Genomic DNA, 26624 nt, shown 5'->3' with positions numbered 1-26624 from the left:
TTTCTTCCGGGGGAGCATGCCCCCGGACCCCCCTAGTAAAATTGGGTTCGCTGATGCATGCTCACCCCCAGCCAGTGCAATGCCCGGCTACTAGACCACTTCTGCCGCCGGGTCTGCAACATACATTTTTAATAGGAAAAAGATTTGAATTCATTTGGGGGGTTCTGAAATCAACAAAGGGTTAAAAGTATACATACAGGGTCAAAATAAAGCACACCTAATATTTGGTTAAATGTCCCATCATAAGTTTTACCTTGACCAGACACTTTTGGTAACCATCAACAAGCTTCTGGCAGAATCTTGTTTCCTGCACGGACCTGACTTTTAAGCACAGTCTACATTTTTCATAGGGTTGAGGCCAGGACTTGCTTTATCCATTCCACAACCAGCTTTAATGTGTATTTGTGGTCATTGTCTAGTTAGAACACCCAGTTGCGTCCACGTTTCTGATGGTTTGAGGTTATGGTGAAGAATTTGGAGATAGTCCTCCTTCATTATTCCATCCATTTTCTGCAATGCAGCAAAAAGATCTCTAGAACATGATGCTACCACCACCATGCTTAACACTGTTGGTACAGTGCTCTTCTGTACATCTTTGTCTCATTTGATCATAAACCTTTCTTCTAAAATGTTTTTTCTTTGTCCAAATTTTAGTCAAGCTTGAAGGTATTCAATTTTGGAGCAGGCTTCTATCTTGGGTGGCAGCTTCTCAGTCCATGACAGTGTAAAACTTTCTTGACTATAGACAGTGTTCCAGCAGCTTCCAGTTCTTGGCAGGCCTGTGCCTTGGTGGTTCCTGGGTTGTTCCTGACCATGAGAACCAATTTCCTCTCAGCTGAGGGGGGACAATTTGGGTCTTCTACCAGTAAAGTGGCTTGGCAAAGTGGCTACACCTCCCAATAACTTGTTCTTCCGTACAATTGTTTGCTTGATCTTGGAATCTGCTGTTGTTTAGAAATGGCTCCAAGAGACATTCCTGAGTTGTGTAAATGTATGATCCTCTTTCTCAAATCTGCACTGAGCTTCGTGGACTTTCCCACTGTACTGTGTGCTGGTCAATCCGATATGTGCTGTCAAACAAACAAACCAACCCTTTTTATGTTGGTACAGTGAAGCTACCAGCTGTCATCAATCATGATCACTAATAGGAAGTTAAGAGGCCTTGGCAAGTTAAGACATATTGGATCTAAAGCACCACTGAATTAATAATCTAAGTGGTTATATGTAAATTTTTCACCCTGTGTTGATTTCATAGAACCCAAAATAATTAAAGTGTACCAGTACTGGTCAAGCTTACAACATTAACTGTGCTTTATGTATTACTTATAGACAAAAGACGCGCACAATCAGTCAAAAAACACCAGAAAAGCACTTTTGTGGACAATTTTATTCCGTGAATTACCCACGGAGACAGAACCACGGGGAGCAGCCATTGCCAGCCAGAAGTGGCGTACAGTCGCTGATTCCTGGTTATCGGGTGTGAGTAAAAAAGCAGTGTTCTGTGGGTCAAGATTTCCAGTTCCCAGTCAAGTAACTTCAGAACACATTGAATAAATATAGATCTAATACTTGTAATAGATCTTTATTTTATGGCACATATCTATTATTTCATGCCATTATGTGCAAGTAGATTTGGTTGTACTTTGGGGTCGAGAGCTTCACCGGTGAAGCTCGACAGGTTTAGAATAAGTAGGTCATGTATTTAGATACATATCTCCGCAAGTTTTTTTTTTATCATACAGGCAGGATAAACATATTGACAGAAACTTTATACTTTACACTTTCCTATGTGCCCACTGCCAAATAATATTATAGTTTATAAATTACCTAAATTAGATTAAACATAAAACTTGTCACCTTACTCAGTCACACTGGTGTTGTAGAGCGCACACTTATGCACTCATAAAATGCATGTCTGAAATCACTTCCTACTCACTATATAGGGCACTAGTGTCCGAAAGGGTTTTTTCATTTTACCAATGAGCTCACTATATAGTCCTCTGTATAGTAATTCCCTATACAGGGAGTAGGGAGTAGTGAACGAGTGAGCGATTTTGGACACAGGGATGGTAACTGCATGATGATCACTTTCACTCTTTCAGTTTCGATTGGTTTCTCTTTCGTGGTGGGAACGCCCACCGTAAACAGGATAAAATCTGTCTGACATAGTTTGAGCTATTTGGAGGTAAAACTTGTTGCGAGATGGCATGCGGATTTTATGTGCTTCGGATGATTCAGGACAGCGATTCAATTCATGATTCATTTTATGATTCAGGACAGCGATTCAATTTCAGGACAACAAATCAATTCATGATTCAGGACAGCGATTCGGTTCAATCTTGAGAACTGCAACACTGATGATGAACGGTGCCTTTTTTTTTTTTTACTTCGACTCAATCTAGCCAAAGATCAGCTCAAGTAAGTGTAAATATTTCTTCTATTTCTTATAAGCAGATCAGTTGATAATGTGTTATCTTAGACTGGTGTGTGCAGCACGGGGTCAGTGACCAGTCCACTGCAGCCCAGCCAATAAGGACAAATCAACGACTGTGCGTCAATACCAGTGCCAGAACAGCCCATGAAGGAGGCAACTTGTTGCTGACCATACCTGACTGGTGGAGCAGTGACTTAAAACTCACACATACTTAACAAGAGCTTATGACGAACGTTACATGATGGAACCACTGGTATCATACATGATCTTTTGAAATAGCTAGGAATTAAAATTCACTACAGGTACCCTTTAAAGCTTGAGCATCAAATTCTTGTTTTTTTTCTATTAAAGTTGTATTTTGTGCAATTATTCTGCCACAGGAAAAGAACAGTTCAAAGAAATCACTGAAAGCCCAATATCCCCATGACATTCATGTCCATGATGACATTCATGTCTGTGTATGTGAACTTCTGACTGCAGCTGTTTATTATGTGTGTGTTTAAAATATGTATCTAACTTCTGTCACTGTTCTGTTTATATATATATATATATATATATATATATATATATATATTAGTGCTGTCAAGCGATTAAAATATTTAATCGCGATTAATGTCGCGACAGTCATAGTTAACTCGCGATTAATCGCAATTTAATCGCACATTTTTGTCACATAAAAAACCATTGTAATTCTCTTATCAGCATAAAAAAGTGAATGGGCTTGCTTTGTACCAATGTTTTTTTTTTATTGCAAAGCATAACACGTCTTGACACAGCCACTGCAAAGTGAAACCTAAGCCGAGCACCAGTGCGGGACTAGCAAGAGAACCATGAGTGAAATGATCTACTGTTTGAGTTAGTCTACAACTAAAGAGAGAGAGGTTACACAGTGACGGTTGGCTTGACATGCTTGATTTTAATATAAAGTACACTATTATATTAAGTTTAAGTTGTTCGTTGATAAATATTGCATTGAATCTGATCTTTACTGTTTCAGCTCACTTAACACATTTTGTACTTGTACACTTTCTGCCTGTTGATGCGTCGCGCTGTCCAATCAGAGGCGGCCAAATTTGCATATTACAGGAAGGATTTCTGGGATAGCGTTGAGTTTACAGTTCAGAGGGATCTGGCTTCTTTAGACGCTGTCTTCTTAAAACTGAATAAATATTTAAAAAGAGCCAAATTAGCCAGTCTTTTGAACGGCTCTTTTCAAAGAACGGATCACAAAGATGCGGATCCCATCAAAGAGCCATAAATCCCATCTCTACTAGCGCACCCTGCCCGCGCTGGTTCTTGGGGGGGGGGGACGACTCTGGTTGTGCGGGGCGTGGCATTACAGTCTAGCTGCTATCGGTTTTCTAACCAAAGTCTCTGTTCCAAGTTCCTGGCAGTTTCAAAAGCTTATGAAAAACCTACATCATGTCACAGAGCGTTAATCTCGCGATAAAAAAAATTAATCGCCGTTAAAATTGAGTCAAGTTAACGCGTTAATAACGCGGCATTTTTGACAGCACTAATATATTATATATATATTTTAAAACAGGTTTCCTCCAGGTTCTCCAGTTTCCTCCCATCTCCCAAAAACATACCAGTAGGTAGGCTGGCTACACTAAAATTGGCACTAGGTTTGAATGAGTTTGTGAACATGTGTGTACGTGGTGCCCAGTGATGAACTGGCCCATCCAGGGTATATTCGTGCTTTGTGCCCAATGTTCCCGGGTTAAAATAGGCAGCTGGTTGACATAACTAATTGCATTCGTTGCATAACTAATGCATTTGATCTCTTCTAGTGTGCTTTTGTGCGAATTCATTGATATTTATATGCAAAGACTCCTGGAGTTTTCTTTGGAGTGTTTATATGGGCTGATTCCTCATCTCTAGAATGGCAATTAATTTGTCCACATAAATACAAATTCTAAATAACTTAATTAGATAAGCAATGTCAGTACTGCTACAAAAAACATTCTTAAACTGGGTTTCCATTACTTTTGTCTGGGAGGAGCCACTGTACCATTATGTACCACCACTGTGTGTAATGACTCTTGCCTATGCAGACATTTCTCTGTTTACTGCAGACGACATAAACTGATAAACAGCATTAAGAGACTTGTGGTGAAGGATGAAGGGCTCAGACCTGAAGATGTGTTTTGTTTTATTTCCTGCACAGAGGAGTGTTTCGGGGAAGGTTGGCTGTACCTGCAGACTGCCTCGCAGGCAGTACTCTGTGACTATGCAGATGTTGGGAGGGTCAATGCACGCCCCAATAAAGCGAGTTAAATGATCGTTCTGCACATCCCGCATCTGAAGAACAACAGAGGAGACAGAATTAAACCGACTCTGAGAAAAGGTTGTTGTTGCTGTGGTTATTGATTACTTTTTTATTGATTTATTTTAAAGAAGATACACATATGAATTATAATATGAACCCAACTATTACACTCTTCGAAACAAAGGTTCCATCTAGACAGCTAGGGCTCGGTTTGACAATCCGGTGAAAAAGGATATACGCAGAACCTTTATTTTTAAATAAATTTCTGAGTGGATAGTATCTCCATCCTTGACTCTTGTATGCTGCATAAATGGGAATAAAAAATATTTTTGAGAGTTAAAATCGACCGCAAAGTTGGCATTCGAGCTGCCCCGCTGAGCCACCCAGCCCTGAGTGTGTGACGTCACAGCGGTAACCGGTTTTAAGGCCGAGGCCTTTGACAGCTATAGACCAAAATTATATAAATCAAAATTTATGGTGAAAGTAAGAAATACCGTTACTGACGTGCTCAACTAAGACTGATTTGACGTCATTGATTGTGGGTTGACTCTCATTAAAACAGGATAGGTGTTATAACTTGTGCAACATACACGTACATGCATGCATTTTCACTGATAAAACGTAAAGGGCTAATTAAATAATCAGATGAACTGAGAATCACATTCTGAAGCAAATTAAATAATCTCATACCGGTAACTTAAACACAATACAAGTTACATGTATTAATCTAAATGCAGGTAAACAACGTGTTGTTTTTGTTGTTTTGTATCCAAATGAGAGTCGCATCTTACCCATCTGTTTTCTTGCTTCTTGAAGGCCGATCTTGTGGCCAACTGTTTTGAAACAATCTGACTTTCAGTTGTTCGTTCAGTTCTCCGTTCATTTACTTCTTCCACATAAGGGTGAGATATTGCTGCTGAGGCAAGCATATCCAGCGGAGAAATCAGACAGCTAGTCAACTCATTCTCCATTTTCTCCATACTGAGTACTCCACCATTACTGCTCGGCTCAGGGGACGGGACGGGACGTCTCTGGTTTTAGCAACAACCACGGGGAGGTCACTGCCCGAGTGATACGTCACGTCTTGTTCTGTCCCGGGCTTTACCAACAACTCTTGGCTCACACTCCGGGAGAACTGGTGCAACTGAACTTACTTTCCTTTTTTAATAAATAAATAAATTAATTAATTAATTAATGCTGTCAAGTGATTAAAATATTTAATCGCGATTAATGTCGCGACTGTCATAGTTAACTCGCGATTAATCGCAATTTAATCGCACATTTTTGTCACATGAAAAACCATTGTAATTCTCTTATCAGCATAAAAAAGTGAATGCGCTTGCTCACCGTTCGAACTACGGGGGTACTCGGGGGATCCGAGATCCCCTGAAACAGACATGAGATCCCTTGAAAACATGATTTGGGAAATGTTGGGGGGGTCTCTAAAATATTGGCAAAATGATGTTTATTGACATAGCAATCGTGTGTAACGGGAAGCATTTGCATATCCGAAGTGAGCGCGCGATGGAGAGCCGCTCTCTGAGACAAGCGCAAGCACCCCCCCAAGGGAAAATAAGGGACCCCCCCGAAAATATCGGCATAGTTCGAACACTGGTTGTACCAATGTTTTTTTTTTTTTTATTGCAGAGCATAACACGTCTTGTCACAGCCACTGCAAAGTGGGTCTGGAGCCGCCAATGGGAAAACGAAACCTAAGCCTAGCACCGTGGCTCTTCGGGGGAGGGCAGAGGACTCTGGCTGTGCGGGGCGTGGCATCATGTCACAGAGCGTTAATCTCGCGATAAAAAAATTATAGCCGTTAAAATTGAGTCAAGTTAACGCGTTAATAACGCAACATTTTTGACAGCACTAATATAAATAAATAAATAAAATAAATACTTTCCTTTTCTTGTAGTTTTATTTCATTGTTGGTACTGCACCCTCTTTCAATACAGGCTTATAGCCAACGCTCCTCAACAGATCAGAGGTCTCATACGAGTCTTCAGTAAAATGTGCAGAGCAGAGGAGAGATCACTTCGTAGCCGCCCAATGTGCCCGTGAACTTCTCACAAAACGCGTCCAAATCTTTGCAGTTTGAACATTCTTGGGCCATGAATGCAACGTAACTCCACCTTCTGTCGTGTTGCTGCACCCGCCAGCAACACATCTACGTGGCATGGCGATAAATTAGCTCAAAATGGAGGATCAGAGTTGCAGTCAGCTCTGTGTTTTAGTATAGTGGAAATGACGATGAAACCGATAGACTTCCTGCTGTGACGTTACGGATGTCAAGGTCATTCACTCAGACCGCTACCTATATGAATCACTTTAATCGTAAAAAAATACTATATTAGATTTATTGTTAACGCTTAAAACTATTCCTGTGCCATTCTTGAGGTCTCAAGGCATTTATAAACGAAAGTGAAGCCAAGGCTCTGCGTATATGCTTTAAGGGTTTGATGTAAACCTGAGAATTTCTCTTTCAAATAGAAATAATTCATTTAGAAAACTAGAACCCTGATTTCTCTAAAGAACCACTGAGGAACCTTTTTCTCTAAGAGTCTACTTCCCATAAGCAAAATGTCTCTTTCTTGACTCACATGCTTCAGTTCAAACAGCACTTTCCTGGTCAGTTCGATGCGTTTCTTGTTGACAAATTTGATAGCCACAATGTTTCCCTGGGGATGTGATAAACGTGTTTAGGATGAGCAGTGGAGTGTACCAAACCTTTAGTGTACCTAAAGTTAACCCCAGCAGGGTAGTGAAACAATATTTAATTTGAAACCGTGTGTGTGTGTGTGTGTGTGTGTGTGTGTGTGTGTGTGTGTGTGTGTATAGATATACCTTAAAGTAGGCAGTCTTAGCAAACATCTGGAAGTTGTCGTCAGCAGTCGGCAGAGAGCCGTAGTTTGATCCTCGCTTTGGAGAGAAAGAGAGAGAAGAGAAGAGAAGCAGCCTTACAGATGACCTTAAAACCTTCCTAAAGTGCTTTATTGAACACCACCTCATCACTCACCACAGAGAGGGTCAGTTTGCTTCCCGCACTGCGCAGCACCTTCTCCAGATTGCTCATGTGCAAATCCTCCCAGAAGATCCGCCAGAGCTGAGCTGCCAGCTCCTTCTCCAACTTCAGCTTCCTGTGTGGGACAGAGAGAAAAAGATTAAGAAAGGAAGTATTAAATCCATAAAAGTGGAAAGGATGAGACAAGGTCAAAACTGACAGAACCTTCTGAAGAAGTACCTGCACAGATCCAATGTCTCTCATGTAATCCTACATTGCGCTCACCTGTATATGAAGATGGTGATAGTAAAGATGATGACAAGGATAAAGAACACAACAATGGACACCATCTGGTGCATTGTGATGGTCCCTGGGGGGGGGAAAAACAAGTGTGTGAGAAAAACTCTCCTTAATGAATGAAATTGAACACTAAATGAATGGAGAAGTGAAATTTGCACATTGTAGCTAAGAATACATGAAAACCTGTGATGATGATGCATGCTAAATAGGAACAGAAAAGAAATTAATGCTGGAAATGTAACGAATAGTCTGTCACCATCAGTAAAGGCTGCATATACAGTGGTGCTTAAAAGTTTGTGAACCCTTTAGAATTTTCTATATTTCTGCATAAATAGGACCTAAAACATCATCAGATTTTCACACAAGTCCTAAAAGTAGATAAAGAGAACCCAGTTAAACAAATGAGACAAAAATATTATACTTGATCATTTATTTATTGAGGAAAATGATCTAATATTACATATCTGTGAGTGGCAAAAGTATGTGAACCTTTGCTTTTAGTATCTGGTGTGACCCCCTTGTGCAGCAATAACTGCAACTAAACGTTTCCAGTAACTGTTGATCAGTCCTGCACACCGGCTTGGAGGAATTTTAGCCCATTCCTCCGTACAGAACAGCTTCAACTCTGGGATGTTGGTGGGTTTCGTTACATGAACTGCTCGCTTCAGGTCCTTCCGCAACATTTCGATTGGATTAAGGTCAGGACTTTGACTTGACCATTCCAAAACATTAACTTTATTCTTCTTTAACCATTCTTTGGTAGAACGACTTGTGTGCTTAGGGTCGCTGTCTTGCTGCATGACCCACCTTCTCTTGAGATTCAGTTCATGGACAGATGTCCTGACATTTTCCTTTAGAATTCGCTGGTATAATCCAGAATTCATTGTTCCATCAATGATGGCAAGCCATCCTGGCCCAGATGTAGCAAAACGGGCCCAAACCATGATACTACCACCACCATGTTTCACAGATGGGATAAGGTTCTTATGCTGGAATGCAGGGTTTTCCTTTCTCCAAACATAACGCTTCTCATTTAAACCAAAAAGTTCTATTTTGGTCTCATCCATCCACAAAACATTTTTCCAATAGCCTTCTGGCTTGTCCACATGATCTTTAGCAAACTGCAGACAAGCAGCAATGTTCTTTTTGGAGAGCAGTGGCTTTCTCCTTGCGACCCTGCCATGCACACCATTGTTGTTCAGTGTCCTCCTGATGGTGGACTCATGAACATTAACATTAGCCAATGTGAGAGAGGCCTTCAGTTGCTTAGAAGTTACCCTGGGGTCCTTTGTGACCTCGCCGACTATTACACACCTTGCTCTTGGAGTGATCTTTGTTGGTCGACCACTCCTGGGGTAACAATGGTCTTGAATTTCCTCCATTTGTACACAATCTGTCTGACTGTGGATTGGTGGAGTCCAAACTCTTTAGAGATGGTTTTGTAACCTTTTCTAGCCTGATGAGCATCAACAGTGCTTTTTCTGAGGTCGTCCGAAATCTCCTTTGCTCGTGCCATGATGCACTTCCACAAACATGTGTTGTGAAGATCAGACTTTGATAGATCCCTGTTCTTTAAATAAAACAGGGTGCCCACTCACACCTGATTGTCATCCCATTGATTGAAAACACCTGACTCTAATTTCACCTTCAAATTAACTGCTAATCCTAGAGGTTCACATACTTTTGCCACTCACAGATATGTAATATTGGATCATTTTCCTCAATAAATAAATGGCCAAGTATAATATTTTTGTCTCATTTGTTTAACTGGGTTCTCTTTATCTACTTTTAGGACTTGTGTGAAAATCTGATGATGTTTTCAGTCATATTTATGCAGAAATATAGAAAATTCTAAAGGGTTCACAAACTTTCAAGCACTACTGTAGTTGGAGAAAATGTATTACTCACGTGCGAGACATGCAGGCTTATCATTCTTGAAACCACAGAAAGGCATGTCAGGGGGAACGATGCCTCCTGGCCAGTAGAAGGCCATGCCAGGCAGCGTCTCCATTTGTTTCTTTGTACCATTGTACACAGCCACAATCTGGACAAGAAAGAAATAGTAATTAACTGACAGACAGAGAGCTGATGCCATGAGTCAGCTGGTACTAGCAAATGTGCAGTGATCAGGACTCAATATTATGTTTCTTATCTTCTTCTTCTTCTTCTTCTTTTGGCTGCTCCCAATTAGGGGTCGCCACAGCAGATCTTTCGTCTCCATTGTTCCCTGTCTTCGTCATCCTTCTCTACCACACCTCACCACATCCACGCATCTCCTCTTTGGCCTTCCTTGTTTTCGTGTGCCTGGCAGCTCCATCCTCAACATTCCATGCTCTGCATCTCTTCTCAGGATGCGCCCATACCATCTCAGTCTCATCTCTCTTAGCTTAATTCCCAAGCTCTCCACATGCACTGTCCCTCTGATGTGCTCGTTCCTTATCCTGTTCAACCTTGTCAGTCATCGCAAACCTTAACATCCTCAACTCCGCCACCTCCAATTTTGCCTCCTGTCTCTTCGTTAAGGGTACGGTCTCCAATCCATACATCACAGCTGGTCTCACTACTGTCTTATACATCTTGCCTTTCACTTTTACTGGGACACAGATGACTCCCGAAATCCTTCTCCACCTGCTCCACCCTGCCTGCACTCTCTCTCACCTCACTATCGCAGCCCCCATTTTCCTGCACAGTTGACCCCAGGTACTTGAATTCACCAACTTTCTTTACGTCTACTCCTTGCATCTTCACTACACTCTCATCCCCATTCTCATTGATGCACATGTATTCTGTTTTGCTACTGCTCACCTTCATTCCTCTTCGTTCCAATGCATACCTCCATCTTTCCAAACCCAACTCAACCTCCTTTCTACTTTCATATATACTTTCATACTTATGTTTCTTATATAATAATAATAATAATAATAATAATAATAATAATAATAATAATAATAATAATAAATGGATCTGCACTAAGTACTGATGATGTAAATGTCTGGTTTTTTATGAAATAATCTATGCTATATTAATTTGTCTTACTTTCAGCATTGGCTAATAAAGCCACTAGTAGTACTAGTAATCCAACTAGAATACATTTAAAAGTAAATAGTGTCTGCCGTTTTGATATCAGTGAATCATAGTCTACAATTCTGTAACTTATGAGGTGTTTTGCTCGAGAGCTAGGTATCCCAGAGACATCGCAGGGCTAAACACATAGAGCTAACCAGCTAGTCAAGGCTAGGACATGCAAATGCAAAGTGAAAATGCAAGCTGCTGCATAACAGTTCTCTGAAAGGAGAGATGCATGAGTATATTTTCTTCTTAAAGTGCTATTCTGATAAGTAACATAAATAAATAAAGACCTTACGAACATCAAATCCATCCATTATCTGTAGCTGCTTATCCTATACAGCAGGGGTCACCAAACTTTTTTCTCTGGGGGCCACATTATCGTTCCTGACTGTGATGGGGGCCGGGGTCGGGTCAGCTACATCACATAGAATTGTATGACCAAGACAAATATGACCACCAGCAGGCCTCATTGTGTAGTAGAGATTACTAGCCTGGCACGGCCATCCCCACTACTATATCCCCACTACTATATCCCCACTACTATACCCACACTACTATATCCCCACTACTATATCCCCACTACTATATCCCCACTACTATACCCACACTACTATATCCCCACTACTATACCCACACTACTATATCCATACTACTATATCAACACTTGATTCCTGGCACATATTTGTTTATCTTTACTAGTGGTTTGCAAAAGTAGTAATCGAGTCTTCACACTTTGTTTTAATTTGAAATACCACAAATATTCCATTTATTTATTTTCTAATCAAAATAATATCAAAGCTGTCAAGGTAAGAAACATCTGCCTATTTGAGGTGATTGACACTGGCAAAGGTGAGTGGAAAATTATAAATTGTAGGTAGGCCTGTTGATATTATTAATAATATAAATAATAATTGTGTGCAGCACTTAATAAAGGTCAAATAAATAGGCCTATAAAATAAATACATTTTAAAAAACATTGAAATTATAATAATATGAGCAATAGATCAATAGATCACAGCAGTTGTGCTGTGTCCTGCACGTCATTGCTCTCATCCATGGCCAAAGCAAAAAACTCGAATTCTGACGCTTTCTCATTCAGCTGGTCATACACGTTGTCCCCCAAATCTTCGGTTCGCCTGGTCATAGTAGGTGCGGAGAGACTCACCGCGTCAAGCGCATCCTTCTTGTCGGGACACACCTCCTCGGCCACAGCAAGCATGCATACTTTAACAAAGCCCCCATCAGTAAATGGCTTTCCATGGGTAGCTAGTCGGTGAGCTACCTTATAGCTAGCTCGGACAGCAGCCTGGTTGATCTGGGTTTGGCGAAGGAATACATTCTGTTGTGCAGCCAGTCTGCATTTCATCCTCCGAATCCTGTCTTCTCTTGTTTGCCCTCGCAAACTAGCATACTCTTTGTGGCGGGTTTCATAGTGACGACGCAGATTATATTCTTTGAAAACCGGCACACTTTCTTTACATACAAGACAAACTGCACGGTCCTTACACTGAACGAAAAAATAATCGGTGGTCCACTGTTCTTTAAAAACTCTGCACTCTCTGTCAGCTTTTCGCTTACCGCTAGCCATTTTGCTGTCCTGAACACTGACAGTTCTCTGCATGTGCACTGCCTGTCACTGCTTGATCGCGAGCATATGACGAAAATTCGGAAAATATGAATAGTTCATTTTATAACTAAATATCAATTTTAATTGATAAAATCAACAAAATACAAGATGCAGACATGTTATTATTTGCCAAAAAGCAATTTAAAAAAATAGGCCATGACCACTTTTGGGGATTGCCTCATAGGGCCGGTTCAAGTGATGGGGGGGCAGAGGGGCTGGGGGGCCGGTCAAAAGGGGGTGGCGGGCCGGATCTGGCTCGCGGGCCATAGTTTGGTGACCCCTGTTATACAGGGTCACAGGCAAGCTGGAGCCTATCCCAGCTGGCTATGGGTGAGAGGCAGGGTACACCCTGGACAAGTTACCAGGTCATCACAGGGCTGGCACAGAGACAAACAACCATTCACACCTACGGTCAATTTAGAGCCACCAATTAGCCTAACCTGCATGTCTTTGGGGGAAGCGGGAGCAAACCCACACAGACACGAGGAGAACATGCAAACTCCACACAGAAAGACCCTCACCGGCCACTGGGCTCGAACCCAGGACCTTCTTGTTGTGAGGCGACAGCGCTAACCACTACACCACCATAAACATCGGATGTGAACATCACATGGTAAATTTTAAGTATGCGTACAAACTTAACAAAACATAAGTTCACACTCTTGTTTAATTTCAGTATTTTTGTGCCCATTGAATAAATGGGACAGGACTCGTGAGGATTCCTCTGCTTGAAGTATGAACAAAGTGAGGGGGGAAAAAAAGGACATAAATGCTTGTATCAAACCAAAATAGCTACATTGGCATTAACCAGTAAATTGCACTTGTGCCGGCAATGAAATCAAGTCCTGATCATTTTTCTCTATTTCTATTGTATTACATCTTACATCATTTGCAATATGAGAGGACTAAATATGTAATGAATGTCTGTCTTACACAAACCGAGAGAGAGAGAGAGAGAGAGAGAGAGAGAGAGAGAGACCCTCCACACATACATGAGTGCACCAAGAGATAACCTATAATTAACCTTCTAACTGGTCAACATAGGAGAGATAACTGGATTGCTGGTTGGAAAGCACTGAAGTAATTACCTTGCATTTAGATAATGGCAGTTCCCTCCTGAGAACTCATTTTCACTAGGTTTCTGAGCAATAGAGAAACCTGTGTGAATGTCAGGGACGGATCCAGACCGATGCAACCGATGCACGTGCATTGGTCAGAAATACATGTGCACCACTTGGCATCAGTCACGGGGCGTTTGTTTACTTTACCGCTAGCCGGCTACATGGGCTGTAGCCACGCTCAACCAAAAGACCAATGGTTCAGGATCCGACCACCTGTGGTAAGTGGTGATGCTTACCTGATCTAATTACCTGTACTCTCATGATGCTTTGTATACCGTGACCAGGGACAAAGAATCTAGGTCAAACCAATAATATGCTCCAGAAAGAGGTTGAAATGCGAAATTCACCGCAAATAATGGGCCGAGCTGTGGTTGTAGCGGGCCGAGCCTGGGCTGTTTCGACAGGTCTCGGGGGAGAGGGAGGTTCCTGTAAAGTTTGGCGGGGCTAGGACTTTCGGTGGCCGAGTTATGAATTTTTAAATCCCTGCACGCGTGGCTGGAGCCAAGGCAGTTTTTGGTGAGTCGCGCCTGCAAGGGGCTTCAGGTGCGAATAGCGGGCCGAGCCACAGTTGTAGTAGGCCATGGTCGCCCTCTTTGGAAAGGGCTCGGCGTGCTTTATGCCCCTGTGAAAATCCATAGGGAGCTGGTAAAATTAGTGAAAATATTTCTGCAAATGTGCATCTGTCAGATTCTTGGGCTGGATCCATCCCTGAATGTGTTAGATATAATAGCAAGAAATCTGGTGTGTGTGTGTGTGTGTGTGTGTGTGTGTGTGTGTGTGTGTGTGTGTGTTGGGGAGATGACCAGCCCCTGTACCTCAAAGATACTGGAGTTGGTATCAGTCATGTCCCAGAAAGCAAAGTCAGTCTCTCTGTCTCCCTTATCATCGATCTTCACGAGTCCAGTCACACCTGCAGACCAACAGAGTGCAAGGACAGTTATTAGTTTATAACATCTAGACATGTACTTACACAGCTCAGAGCTGAACTGACTTTGAACACCAGCTCATTGTACTTCACATCTAACTTGCATTTGCCTCAGACCAAAGCCAAAGACAAGCTCGGTAATGGGTTGCATTTCATTATTAAAATTTAGTATAAATACTAAATTTAGAGAAAATTGTGTACGCTGATTGGTCAAGAGGGTGGCACAGTGGTTAGCACTGTCACCTCACAGAAAGAAGGTTCTGGGTTTGATCTCAGTGGCCGATGGGGGCCTTTCTGTGTGGAGTTTGCATGTTCTCCCCGTGTCCGCGTGGGTTTCCTCCGGGCAGGGCTTTGAACCAGAATTTTTTTCCTATTGGTTCGTTCCGAACAGAAACGGAATTTTAACGTTTCCGGTTTTGGGTTCCACCATTAAATAGACGTTCCCGAACCGGTTAGAACAAAAAAATTTCGTTCCTGGAACGGTTAATTACGTTCCCTGTCAGCTGTTTAACAAATGGCTATAAAATTATGTCTCTGTCTCATCCAGCTTAAGCCAAATGTAGGCTAATTCTATTACAGCCTTCATTAAATAAGACAAGAAATAATTCAAAACAATTATTATTTCAAATGTTGGCGATTTGGATTCTCAGTATGTCTTCCCATCTACACAAACAGAAAAAGTGCCAAAAATGAAAGATAATTCGTTTAGTGTGTTACCAAAGGCTAGTCAGACCCTATAGAGGGCTACCGCATGACGTCACCGCGCCGCGAGATTTTGTTAGGCGCCATATTGGAAGACCAAGTACACATCTATGCAAGTACATACATACATAAAACAAACTACACCTGAAATGTAGCCAGGGCCGGTTCTGCCCTAATCTGGACCCGGGTGCAACATCGCGCAACCCCCCTCAAAAAAGTGTCTAAATCAGGACAACCATCACATAACTATAAACATTTTATATCAACTATTTTAACTAAATGGGCTATAATAAATAAGCCTGCAGGCAGCCACGGCGGGCTGCCTCAGAAAAGTAACCATTCAATGACAACTGAAAGCCTGCAGCCACGGCGGGCTGCCTTAAAAAGTAACCATTTGTCCTACCTTAAAACTCGTTTTGCATTTTCTGTCTCCTTTTTTGTATTTTCGACCCTCCGTTTATTTTCTTTCCTTTTCTGAAAACCCGATTTGTGTCCAGACATTTTGTTCTGCTACCAACGAACTAACTCGTCAGGTCTCGTCTCTCGAGCCCGCGATGATTCCCGTGGGAAGGGCAACAACTGATACATTTTTACAAACAGCCAATAAACAGCCAATAGGGAGGTTGCAACGTTCAGGCTCTCCTTTGCTCAGAGACACTCAGTAATGCACTTACTCACTTTATCACGTGGAGACATGATAGCAGTCCACCTTCCCGCTCTCTCCATTCAGTCAGCGAACGTCACACAGGAAGTGAACCCCAGCGGGTCATAGAAACTTGCGCAGGAGAAGAATGACTTTTATTTGTAGGCTATGTAAACTTTGAGGAACGAAATAAAAACCGGTATTAACCGGTTACCATTATTTTTAATAAGCGTTTCTGTTCCGGAACATAAAAAATAATAAAGTTTCTGGTTTCGTTTCTGTTCCATGTGAAATAGAAAAAGTTCCCGGTTTTCGTTTTCGTTCCTTGAACCGGTTCAAAGCCCTGCCTCCGGGTGCTCCGGTTTCCCCCACAGTCCAAAGACATGCAGGTTAGGTTAACTGGTGACTCTAAATTGACCGTAGGTGTGAATGTGAGTGTGAATGGTTGTCTGTGTCTATGTGTCAGCCCTGTGATGACCTGGCAACTTGTCCAGGGTGTACCCCGCCTCTCGCCCGTAGTCAGCTGGGATAGGCTCCAGCTCGCCCGCAACCCTGCACAGGATAAGCGTTTGTGGATGATGGATTATTATTATACAGAAACAGTTGTGTTCATTATTTCATACATTTTTGGTTTATCAAGTAAGAACCCATGAGATTAAAAAAATCTCTCTTTTATAGTGCACTAGCCATAACAGCAGTATCAGGATAGACGTTCTCAAACTAAATAAAATAATTTTTAAAAACCTCAAGAAAAATACAGTGACTGAGAGACAAAAGAAACAAGTATATACAGTAAAAGTAATTAATATAAAATAACATATATAAATATCTCAACACATAGGGATCAAGATTTCAATTATTTCAAAAAACATCTCAGGATTAGAAACTTTTATTCAAATGAGCCCATTCTACATGTTTTTTGCACCAGTGTGAGCTGACATACTTCAAGGTTATTAAAGACCCACTGACACAACTTTTTACACCACGTAATGTGTGTATTTATTGTTTTATTGCTGTATTGTGAAATAAAATATCCAAAACTCAACTTGAATAAAGGGTCGTCTTTGTAGAAAATCAAGAATTTCAGAGCCGATTTTGTGTTTTTTGCCCCGGCTTCTACAAGCGCCATGAGCCATTTGCCCGTTTTTGCCGCTAGGGCGAGTGACGTCACATCAGTGTATGTCGTTCTGGATTGCATGAAAACAAAACATGAAGCAGGGAAGCTATCAAGATTGTCTGCCCTCACGTCTATTAAAGATTCTGTTTAAACAGCATAATGTCTTAAACATATGGTCCTGGTCACGTCACACTATTGGTCCCACTCCAAAAAACATTATGTCTAAGCTCCTGTTAGATCATGTTAGATACAGTAGCTACCAGAAGTTTAGGTCATATTTATGCAGAAATATCAAAAACTCTAAAGGGTTCGCAAACTTTCAAAACATGCTGGATGACATCTTATCTCTATCACTCCACACATATATCATGTATATTATCCTAACTAAATATATGAAACAAGGTATTGGCCTTTCAGTTGTTGTACATTACTGGTATTAGCTGCTTTGGCCTATTGATAAGTAATATGCAATGGTATAAGACGCATTTGTGACGTTACAACAAATTTTAAACAACATACATGTATTGAATAACAACACAAAACCACGTACCCTGGCTCGTTCTCTTTTGGCAAAGGCACCACCGGACTTTCGCTTTTTGACCGCCCCTTCGGGGGGTCTGCTGTCATCTGTTTCTCTTTTGACAGATTGATTCGGCCCGGGCCTGTCAAACAACGTCGGCACAGCTGACTCCTCCAACACCAGTGGATAAGTTGGATCAAACGTTCTTCGAGTTCTGGACGACAAAGTGAAACAGTGCTCCTCGAAATGTGCTGAACAGAGACGTGACCATTTTGTTGACTTCCAGTTCGCACGTGTTTTGGAAACGTTCCTTTCCCACTCTTTTGCTATTTCAGGGTGTTTTTTCCAAGGAAAGGAATGGAGTTTCACTCCTTCCGACGTGGTGTTAGAACACCCGTAAGCCACACATATAACCCCTTTTCGGTTAGACACCATTTAACTTTTTCACGCAAGGAAATCACAACAAAACCACAGCTCAATATCACAAGACTTGTGAGAACTGAACCAACATAGTGACTTGTAAACAAAAACGACACACTGATGTGACGTCACTTCCGGCATCTCTGAATGAGCCCAGTTCATATCCAGGTCAATCTCCCTGCGCGAAATTTAAAGTTACTTCTGATGTTTAAAACGGACAGTTAAACCAAGAATTAAAACCAGAATTTATCTTTGGAGTCATATATTGTTTGTTTAAAAATTAATACAAAATGACTGTCAGTGGGTCTTTAAATATAACTACTTTATTGTCTGGCACTCCTGATTCCCAGATTACTCATTCCTGTCCCCCTTCTTGTGTGCTTTCTGCCTGCTGTGGGTGAAACACTGGGCCATGTGAAGAGGCCATGGGGCAGAGTTCTCATTTCTTGCTCGAATGGCCTCGGCACTATTAACATGTGAGAGGAGCAGGCAGAAGACAGATGCTCAGGGGAAAGCAACACTGACATTTAAACAGATATGAAGAGCTTAGCCATTATCAGCTTGCAAATGTCAGAGCCATAGAGGAAAGGGAAAAAAGGGATTGATGGAAAGAATGAGAGCAAGAGTGAAAAGGAGACACAGACACTCGAACAAGCTAGAGGAGACGTGGACTGCGATATGCTTGTAAATGCATTCAATCTCACACAATTCTTTTCTACTGAATGGTGAACATTGCATGTAGAACAGTAAGAAACGGATGTGGAGTGAAATAAAGTACGGATAATCGTAGAACGGGACTCTTACTGTTAACAAAGGGCCCTATTGTTGTGTCTGTTCAAGTATAATTTGCTGGTTAATGCAGGTGTGACCCAAAATCCACTTTAGTCATTACAAAACCCATTTGGTAGGAAAAAGACCCCTTTTAGCCCAGACACAAGGGTAAAATGGTGTTTTCCTGATATCTTTATTTCAAGTACCACTTTCAAAATAGGATTTCAAAATTATATCATTGTATTGAACATGAATATTATATTTATTTTGTTTACAGCACAATCCATATTGAGTAGAAAATTAGGAGTTTGTGAATTGTCATCGTGGTGATATTATATTGTGCCCATATCGTATTTTCGTATTTATATCATTCAGTCTCTGCATTAGCCCGATATCCCTGTCATACTAATAAAATCCCAAAGCAACCGACAACTGAGACTGGATACAATAGAGCAGTTAAAGATTGAATGTCTTCATACTCAAGGACCTAAGCATGACAACACTGGGATTTGAACTCACAACCATCTTAACTGTAACCCACAGCTTTAACCACTGAACTACTATTTGGACTAGTTGATATTCAAAATAAAAATGTGTGTTCCTGAATCCAATGTCTCATGTTTGTTACACTAAAATAGCAGCATATCATCTAGTGGCTCAGAAGATATAAGATGATATAACGAAGAAAATATAAGTCATGTGAAAAAGAAAGTACACCCTCTTTTAAGTCTAGGTTTGAAGTGTCAGGACATAATAAAAAACCATCTGGTCCTTACCAGGTCTTAAAATTAGGCAAATACAACCTCAGATGACCAAGAGCATATGCCATATTCACCCTCCATCCATCATCTGTAGCCACTTATCCTGTTCTACAGGGTCGCAGGCAAGCTGGAGCCTATCCAAGCTGACTATGGGCGAGAGGCGGGGTACACCCTGGACAAGTTGCCAAGTTATCGCAGGGCTGACACAGAGACAAACAACCATTCACACTCACTTTAGAGCCACCAATTAACCTAACCTGCATGTTTTTAGACTGCGGGAGAAACCGGAGCACCTGGAGGAAACCCGCACAGAAAGGCCCTTGCTGGCTGCTGGGCTCGAACCCAGGACCTTCTTGCTGTGAGGCAACAGTGCTAACCACTACACCACCGTGCCACCCCATAGTCACCCTGTCATTATTTATTTAACGCAAAGTAAGCCAAAAATGCAGTAGCAGTGTGTGAAACATTAAGTACATCCTGACTGCTTCCATAGAAATTATGAAAGCAATTGGCAGCCAGGTGTTGCTGATTAAATGAAATTGATTAATTGAGCATCAGCAAGTGTGGCCACCTCTTAAAAAGCAGATGTTTTGGCAGTTTGCTGATCTGGAGCACTCAGGTGTATGTTAACACAAGTCAACAAGGAGGAAAGACATCAACAATGATCTTAGGCTACATCCACACGACAACGGCAAAGAGATTTTTTTTTTTTTAAATATCGCGTCCACATGGGCAACGGATCAGTAAAATTTCAGGTACATATGACAACGCAACGCTTGCTGAAAACGATGCAATACACATGCCACACCACTACATGCGCTGTAAGACGGTCCCATCGGAGACACCAGAACAATAGAAGTAGACGCATGCGCATAAACCCCCTCTTCTGTAGCATTAGCCACAAAGTTTTGATTATTAATCAGTAGCATAAAACGAAAGACGCGGAAAGAGGAATGAATGGGGGTAGATGGAAGCCGGTACGCCAACATTCTGATATCCTCCAGAATTCTTTAATGGTCCGGAATAAATTGAATGCTACACGTTGATGGATTACTTTGTTGTTCTACGCCCTTTTTGAGGAATGTATTGTCGGACTTAAACCAACATCTGAAGAGGTGAGATCGCTCCTTTTTTTTTTCCTATGTTTGCTGGCGGGATTGTTCTTGTTTTTGGAAAGTGCACGGGCGGTGCGTGGTTTGGTACTGCTTCCGCAGTGTTTGGACTAAAGACTCTGCCCTAAGGGCTATTCTCTCTCTCTCTCTCCCTCTCACTTTGCACCATTACACAATAAATATTCACAGTGAAAATATTTTGTAAGCGCGTTTCATGAACCAAGTTATAGGATTTGTTGACAACTCGCATCGAGTTCGTTACACTTCTACCCGGCGTGAAGCACTGACAGTCATGTGGTTGTGACGTCATCGTAAACAAATCCGTTCTACTCATCCAGACGACTTCGCAACGGCGCCGTTGCCAGATTTTTCCACTCTGGAACCCGTTCTCGTTTTGGGGCACCCAAAACGCCGGTGCTGTGTGGACGCCAGGCCAAAACGATAAACAATTTTATCAGATTCACCTGAATCCGTTGCCGTGTGGACAGCCTCTAAAAATCACTACACAAAGCTCCTGGGCAGCCATGGCCCCAAATGGTTGCCAGTTTGATGCCCGGGACTGGCAGGAAAAAAATGTGAAGGGAGTTAAGTAAATGAATGGCACTTCCCCCTCGCTCTGCATCATGAATAAAGTGCCCTTGAGTAAGGAACCTAACCCCCAACTGCTCCCTGGGTGCTGTAGCATAGCAGCCCACTGCTCTGGGTATGTGCATGTGTGTGTTCACTACTTCAGATGGGTTAGATGCAGAGGAGGAATTTCAGTGTTTGTGTACATGTGACAAATAAAGGCTTGTTCTTCCTGAGTGGCACAGCAGAAAGTGTTCGCCCTATTATGATGACACCAAAGCCATCCATGGCTGGGAGCGAAGGAAACGATATTGGCAATTCACTTTACATGGGCGGGAATCTATACTCTCTCTCTCTCTCAGCTGTCAATCACAGTAATACTAAACAATCATGAGTATCTGTGAGCTCATGTATGATTTCCTCCAAGTGTTACGTTGCCCTGTGATGCAACAGGAGCAGCAGTTTGAAAGGATGCAGTTGACTGGCTTTATACAGAGGTGCTTGAAAGTTTGTGAACCCTTTAGAATTTTCTATATTTCTGCATAAATATGACCTAAAACATTATCAGCTTTTTACACAAGTCCTAAAAGTAGATAAAGAGAACCCAGTTAAATAAATGAGACAAAAATATTATACTTGGTCATTTATTTATTGAGGAAAATGATCCATTATTACATATCCGTGAGTGGCAAAAGTATGTGAACCTTTGATTTCAGTATCTGGTGTGACCCCCTTGTGCAGCAATAACTGCAACTAAACGTTTCCGGTAACTGTTGATCAGTCCTGCACACCGGCTTGGAGGAATTTTAGCTCGTTCCTCCGTACAGAACAGCTTCAACTCTGGGATGTTGGTGGGTTTCCTCACATGAACTGCTTGCTTCAAGTCCTTCCATAACATTTCGATTGGATTAAGGTCAGGACTTTGACTTGGCCATTCCAAAACATTAACTTTATCCTTCTTTAACCATTCTTTGATAGAACGACTTATGTGCTTAGGGTTGTTGTCTTGCTGCATGACCCACCTTCTCTTGAGATTCGGTTCATGGACAGATGCCCTGACATTTTCCTTTAGAATTCGCTGATATAATTCAGAATGATTTGTTCCATCAATTATGGCAAGCCATCCTGGCCCAGATGCAGCAAAACAGGTCCAAACCATGATACTACCACCACCATGTTTCACAGATGGGATATGGTTCTTGTGCTGGAATGCAGTGTTTTCCTTTCTCCAAACATAACGCTTCTCATTTAAACCAGAAAGTTCTATTTTGGCCTCATCTGTCCACAAAACATTTATCCAATAGGCTTCTGGCTTGTCCACGTGATCTGTAGCAAACTGCAGATGAGCAGCAACGTTCTTTTTGGAGAGCAGTGGCTTTCTCCTTGCAACCCTGCCATGCACACCATTGTTGTTCAGTGTCCTCCTGATGGTGGACTCATGAACATTGGATAATGTTAATGTGAGAGAGGCCTTCAGTTGCTTAGAAATTACCCTGGGGTCCTTTGCGACCTCACCGACTATTACACACCTTGCTCTTGGAGTGATCTTTGTTGGTCGACCACTCCTGGGGAGGGTAACAATGGCCTTGAATTTCCTCCATTTGTACACAATCTGTCTGACTGTGGATTGGTGGAGTCCAAACTCTTTAGAGATGGTTTTCTAACCTTTTCCAGCCTGATGAGAATCAACAATGCTTTTTCTGAGGTCCTCAGAAATCTCCTTTGTTCGCGCCATGATACACTTCCACAAATATGTGTTGTGAAGACCAGACTTTGATAGATCCCTGTTCTTTAAATAAAACAGGGTGCCCACTCACACCTGATTGTCATCCCATTGATTGAAAACACCTGACTCTAATTTCACCTTCAAATTAACTGCTTATCCTAGAGGTTCACATACTTTTGCCACTCACAGATATGTAATATTGGATCATTTTCCTCAATAAATAAATGACCAATTATAATATTTTTCTGTCATTTGTTTAACTGGGTTCTCTTTATCTACTTTTAGGACTTGTGTGGAAATCTGATGATGTTTTAGGTCATATTTATGCAGAAATATAGAAAATTCTAAAGGGTTCACAAACTTTCAAGCACCACTGTATCTGTCAGAGGAAACATGTTAGCCTTCACCCTCCCCATTTGTAGCCATCATATGAGATGGGAGAGCTGTCTGGTGAGTCAGAATTAGGTGGCCAAATTGTAGAGACAAGTGGAGGGGAAATCACTGTGAAATCTGTACATGAAGCCTAAATGTATGGCATTATGAAAATGTCAGTGTGCTGCATTGCTCATGTTCAGTTCTTAAAAGCAAGGAGAGGCGATGATTTGATTGGATATTGTGCAGCTTATAACATCTCTTATTAATATATTCATTCAAACACAATCTTTATTGGGGGGGTGTCACTCTGTGTCCTGTTCCCACCTGCACTTGTCACAAAAATACCATCAGTGTGATGATCTGCCATGGTTTTTGTGCATGTGCCATCATCATGGAAATCGAGCCTGGAGTCAGTGTGTATTGGATACTGTGAGTGCCGTAGTTTAGTTACAGCAAATACTGAACTGGAATCAAAACAGACTTGAAAACTAATTTCAGACCACACCAATTTAACTGGTTGGTTCTCTGATTTTTTCAGGAAAATATGAAGCGAGCGAGCGAAATAAAAATGAAATTAAAAAAATGCTCTGATGGTAAAATTAGCGGTGGAAATAGAGGGCTTTCATAATAAAGAAACAAAACAAATAATACATTATTGTTACACATTTCATATGGCTCTTTTAATAGCTTATCTTATTTCCACCCATATGCATTAAGGATAATTGAAAATACAAGTCTGAAACAACAGTCTTCATTTTTTGCTTTAAAAAATTTCATTTAAGATTTGGTGAACCTAGGCACCAAGAAAACTGGCTGTGGGATTGAGGCAGAATTGCAAATTGTATGAAATATAAATGTAGATTAGGCCTACTGTAGGCCTACATTCAAACTCATTTTTCTGTCACGAAAACAGTTTATCACAGCAACGGGTGACTAATAGCATTAGAACGACAAGATCGCGCTGTTTCACCAGATATGCGGACGGTACCCTATGTGACTAAAACTCCGCGATCAATTTAACTGAGATGAATATTCATCAACGTGCAGTTAGGTGAATCGGGCTAGAGTAAGAGCAGACATTTTTGCATGAGAAACAGGAGGTGTGTTGCATGAGGGCAGTCATACGCGTGTCTCACGCTCACTACATAACAGTCGGCAGCCCTGCTCAAGAGGGATGCTACCCAGAAAAAATGAACAAGGGAATAAACCCAGTAGGCCTACAGTAAATTTGTGTCATGTATTGTCCTTGTTAGCAGGGATAGCTCTGGCTGCACGTCTTTTATCAGGCAAACCAGTAAACAGATAGGCTAAATAAACGATTGAATTACAGTCAATTGAACATCTACAATGCACAGTAAAAAAAGATTTGACCAGGAGTAGGCTATTTCTGATGGCTAAATACTTCGAATGATTTTTTGTTTGCCCCCCACATCAATCAATGAAATATATAAATCAAGCCCACCTCCACAGAGCTGTTGTCCAAGTTGGCACATCGCAGGGTAACAAGCTCACGGCATCTTGAGTACAACTGTGCAAAGTTTTCCCCCTCTTGAATTTTGACACACCTGTCAAAGATTTTACGCTTCTGTTCGCTGAATATCCTAACAATCACAAACACAGGCTTTGCAGGATTCCCCTCCACAGGCATGTTTCTTCCACAAGTCTTTATCTAAAGTGAAAAGGGCGATTTGATTGGTTTTCGACGTCATGTGACCTCAACCTGCAGTCTGTTTTTCTGTTGGTGGGAGTTTGATTTCGATTTTATTTGATTTTTTTCATTTTGCATTTTCTTCAAGCGGCGATTCCGAGAACCAACTAATCGAATCGGCGTGGCCTCAGATTGATGTCCTGTTGAGCTGAACACACCTGGTCTAACAATAACATCACTTCAGTACCCAAAAATCATTGGCCAGATCTCTCTCCCAGTCTGCTGAACACTTTTATTTTCTCTACATGTCTTTTTTTTGTGGAAAGAAAAATTATCCTATGAACCACTCTCTCTACAGGAACAGTCCAGTGCAAAAGATTCTCACATTCGTAGGATCAAATAAAGATGACGAGGAAATTTGCATTTTTTTTTTATCTCAGTTTGATAAATATGATTCACTATGTTTCACTAATTCACAGATTTTCCTTCCTCTCAGATGTAAACTTCAAATGATTGCATTTGTTTCAAACCTTCTTCAGCTGATTTTTCGTCTTATAGTTTCGATTACTGAATATCTGTACGGTATAGCCACATTTCTTTTATAAACATCTTTGAATTATGTGTAGATAAACTATGAAGTAGAGGAAGATGTTCCTTTTGTCATGAAGAAACCCTGGGAAATTCAATTAAAAACAATTAAAAATGAAAAACAATTAAAAAAATTAGCTTTCCTTTAAGTTTTTGAGATATGTTGTAGATTTCTGATTCACATTTGTAGCCTATTTGATGTCAGCGTTTGTCCATCCATTAACTGTAGCCACTTATCCTATGCAGATTCGCGGGTAAGCTAGAGTCTATCCCATCAGACTACGGGCGAAAGGCGGGGTACACCCTGGACAAGTCGCCAGGTCATCACAGGGCTGACACAGAGACAAACAACCATTCACACTCACATTCACACCTACTATCAATTTAGAGTCACCAGTTAACCTAACCTGCATGTCTTTGGACTATGGGGGAAACCAGAGCACCCGGAGGAAACCCACGCGGACACGGGGAGAACATGCAAACTCCACACAGAAAGGCCCTCGCCGGCCGCTGGGCTCGAACCCAGAACTTTCTTGCTGTGAGGCGACAGTGCTAACCACTACACCACCAGTTTGCATTAATGATCATCCTGGAATTAGTGTTTTTCGCTGAAATACAGCATGGGCAAGGGCTGCAATCAAAAAATTACAGCTGGTGACAGAAATAGCACTCAGACGTCACACAGAAGCGAGGTGCTGTTGCTAACTATGAGGGTGTGTGACTCGCGTTTCCATCTGTAACCTTTCAAAGTGAAAGACGTGCTGGATTAGTCATCCTGCTGAGGGTGAATGCCATACAGGTTAGTGGCTCATTTTAAAGATCAACAGCTGTTTCAATATCTGCAGCTGAGAGAATAAACTTTGGCATATGAGAGCACGCGCGCGCGCGCACACCCAAAATACATCATTCTAAGTTAAAACCTTTA

The 26624-nt window shown here is 41.5% G+C and overlaps 1 protein-coding gene across 4 annotated transcripts in view; it reads right to left on the bottom strand.

Moving 5' to 3' along the window:
* The window catches only part of npr1b (natriuretic peptide receptor 1b), a 142114-nt gene that overhangs the window by 35505 nt on the left and 79985 nt on the right, over positions 1-26624 (bottom strand). For all 4 annotated transcript variants that reach the window (XM_060921864.1, XM_060921863.1, XM_060921867.1 and 1 more), the window contains 7 exons: positions 14640-14734; positions 9916-10051; positions 7993-8077; positions 7723-7843; positions 7551-7625; positions 7307-7384; positions 4634-4738 (listed from right to left, as the gene is read on the bottom strand). In XM_060921864.1, coding sequence (XP_060777847.1) covers positions 4634-4738; positions 7307-7384; positions 7551-7625; positions 7723-7843; positions 7993-8077; positions 9916-10051; positions 14640-14734 — 695 coding nt within the window. The remainder of the gene's footprint in view (positions 1-4633; positions 4739-7306; positions 7385-7550; positions 7626-7722; positions 7844-7992; positions 8078-9915; positions 10052-14639; positions 14735-26624) is intronic.

Source organism: Neoarius graeffei, chromosome 5 (assembly GCF_027579695.1).
Source record: "Neoarius graeffei isolate fNeoGra1 chromosome 5, fNeoGra1.pri, whole genome shotgun sequence".
Classification (NCBI taxonomy): domain Eukaryota; kingdom Metazoa; phylum Chordata; class Actinopteri; order Siluriformes; family Ariidae; genus Neoarius; species Neoarius graeffei.
Note: the sequence above shows the minus strand (reverse complement) of the source record. Positions and strands in the feature narration are given on the sequence as shown.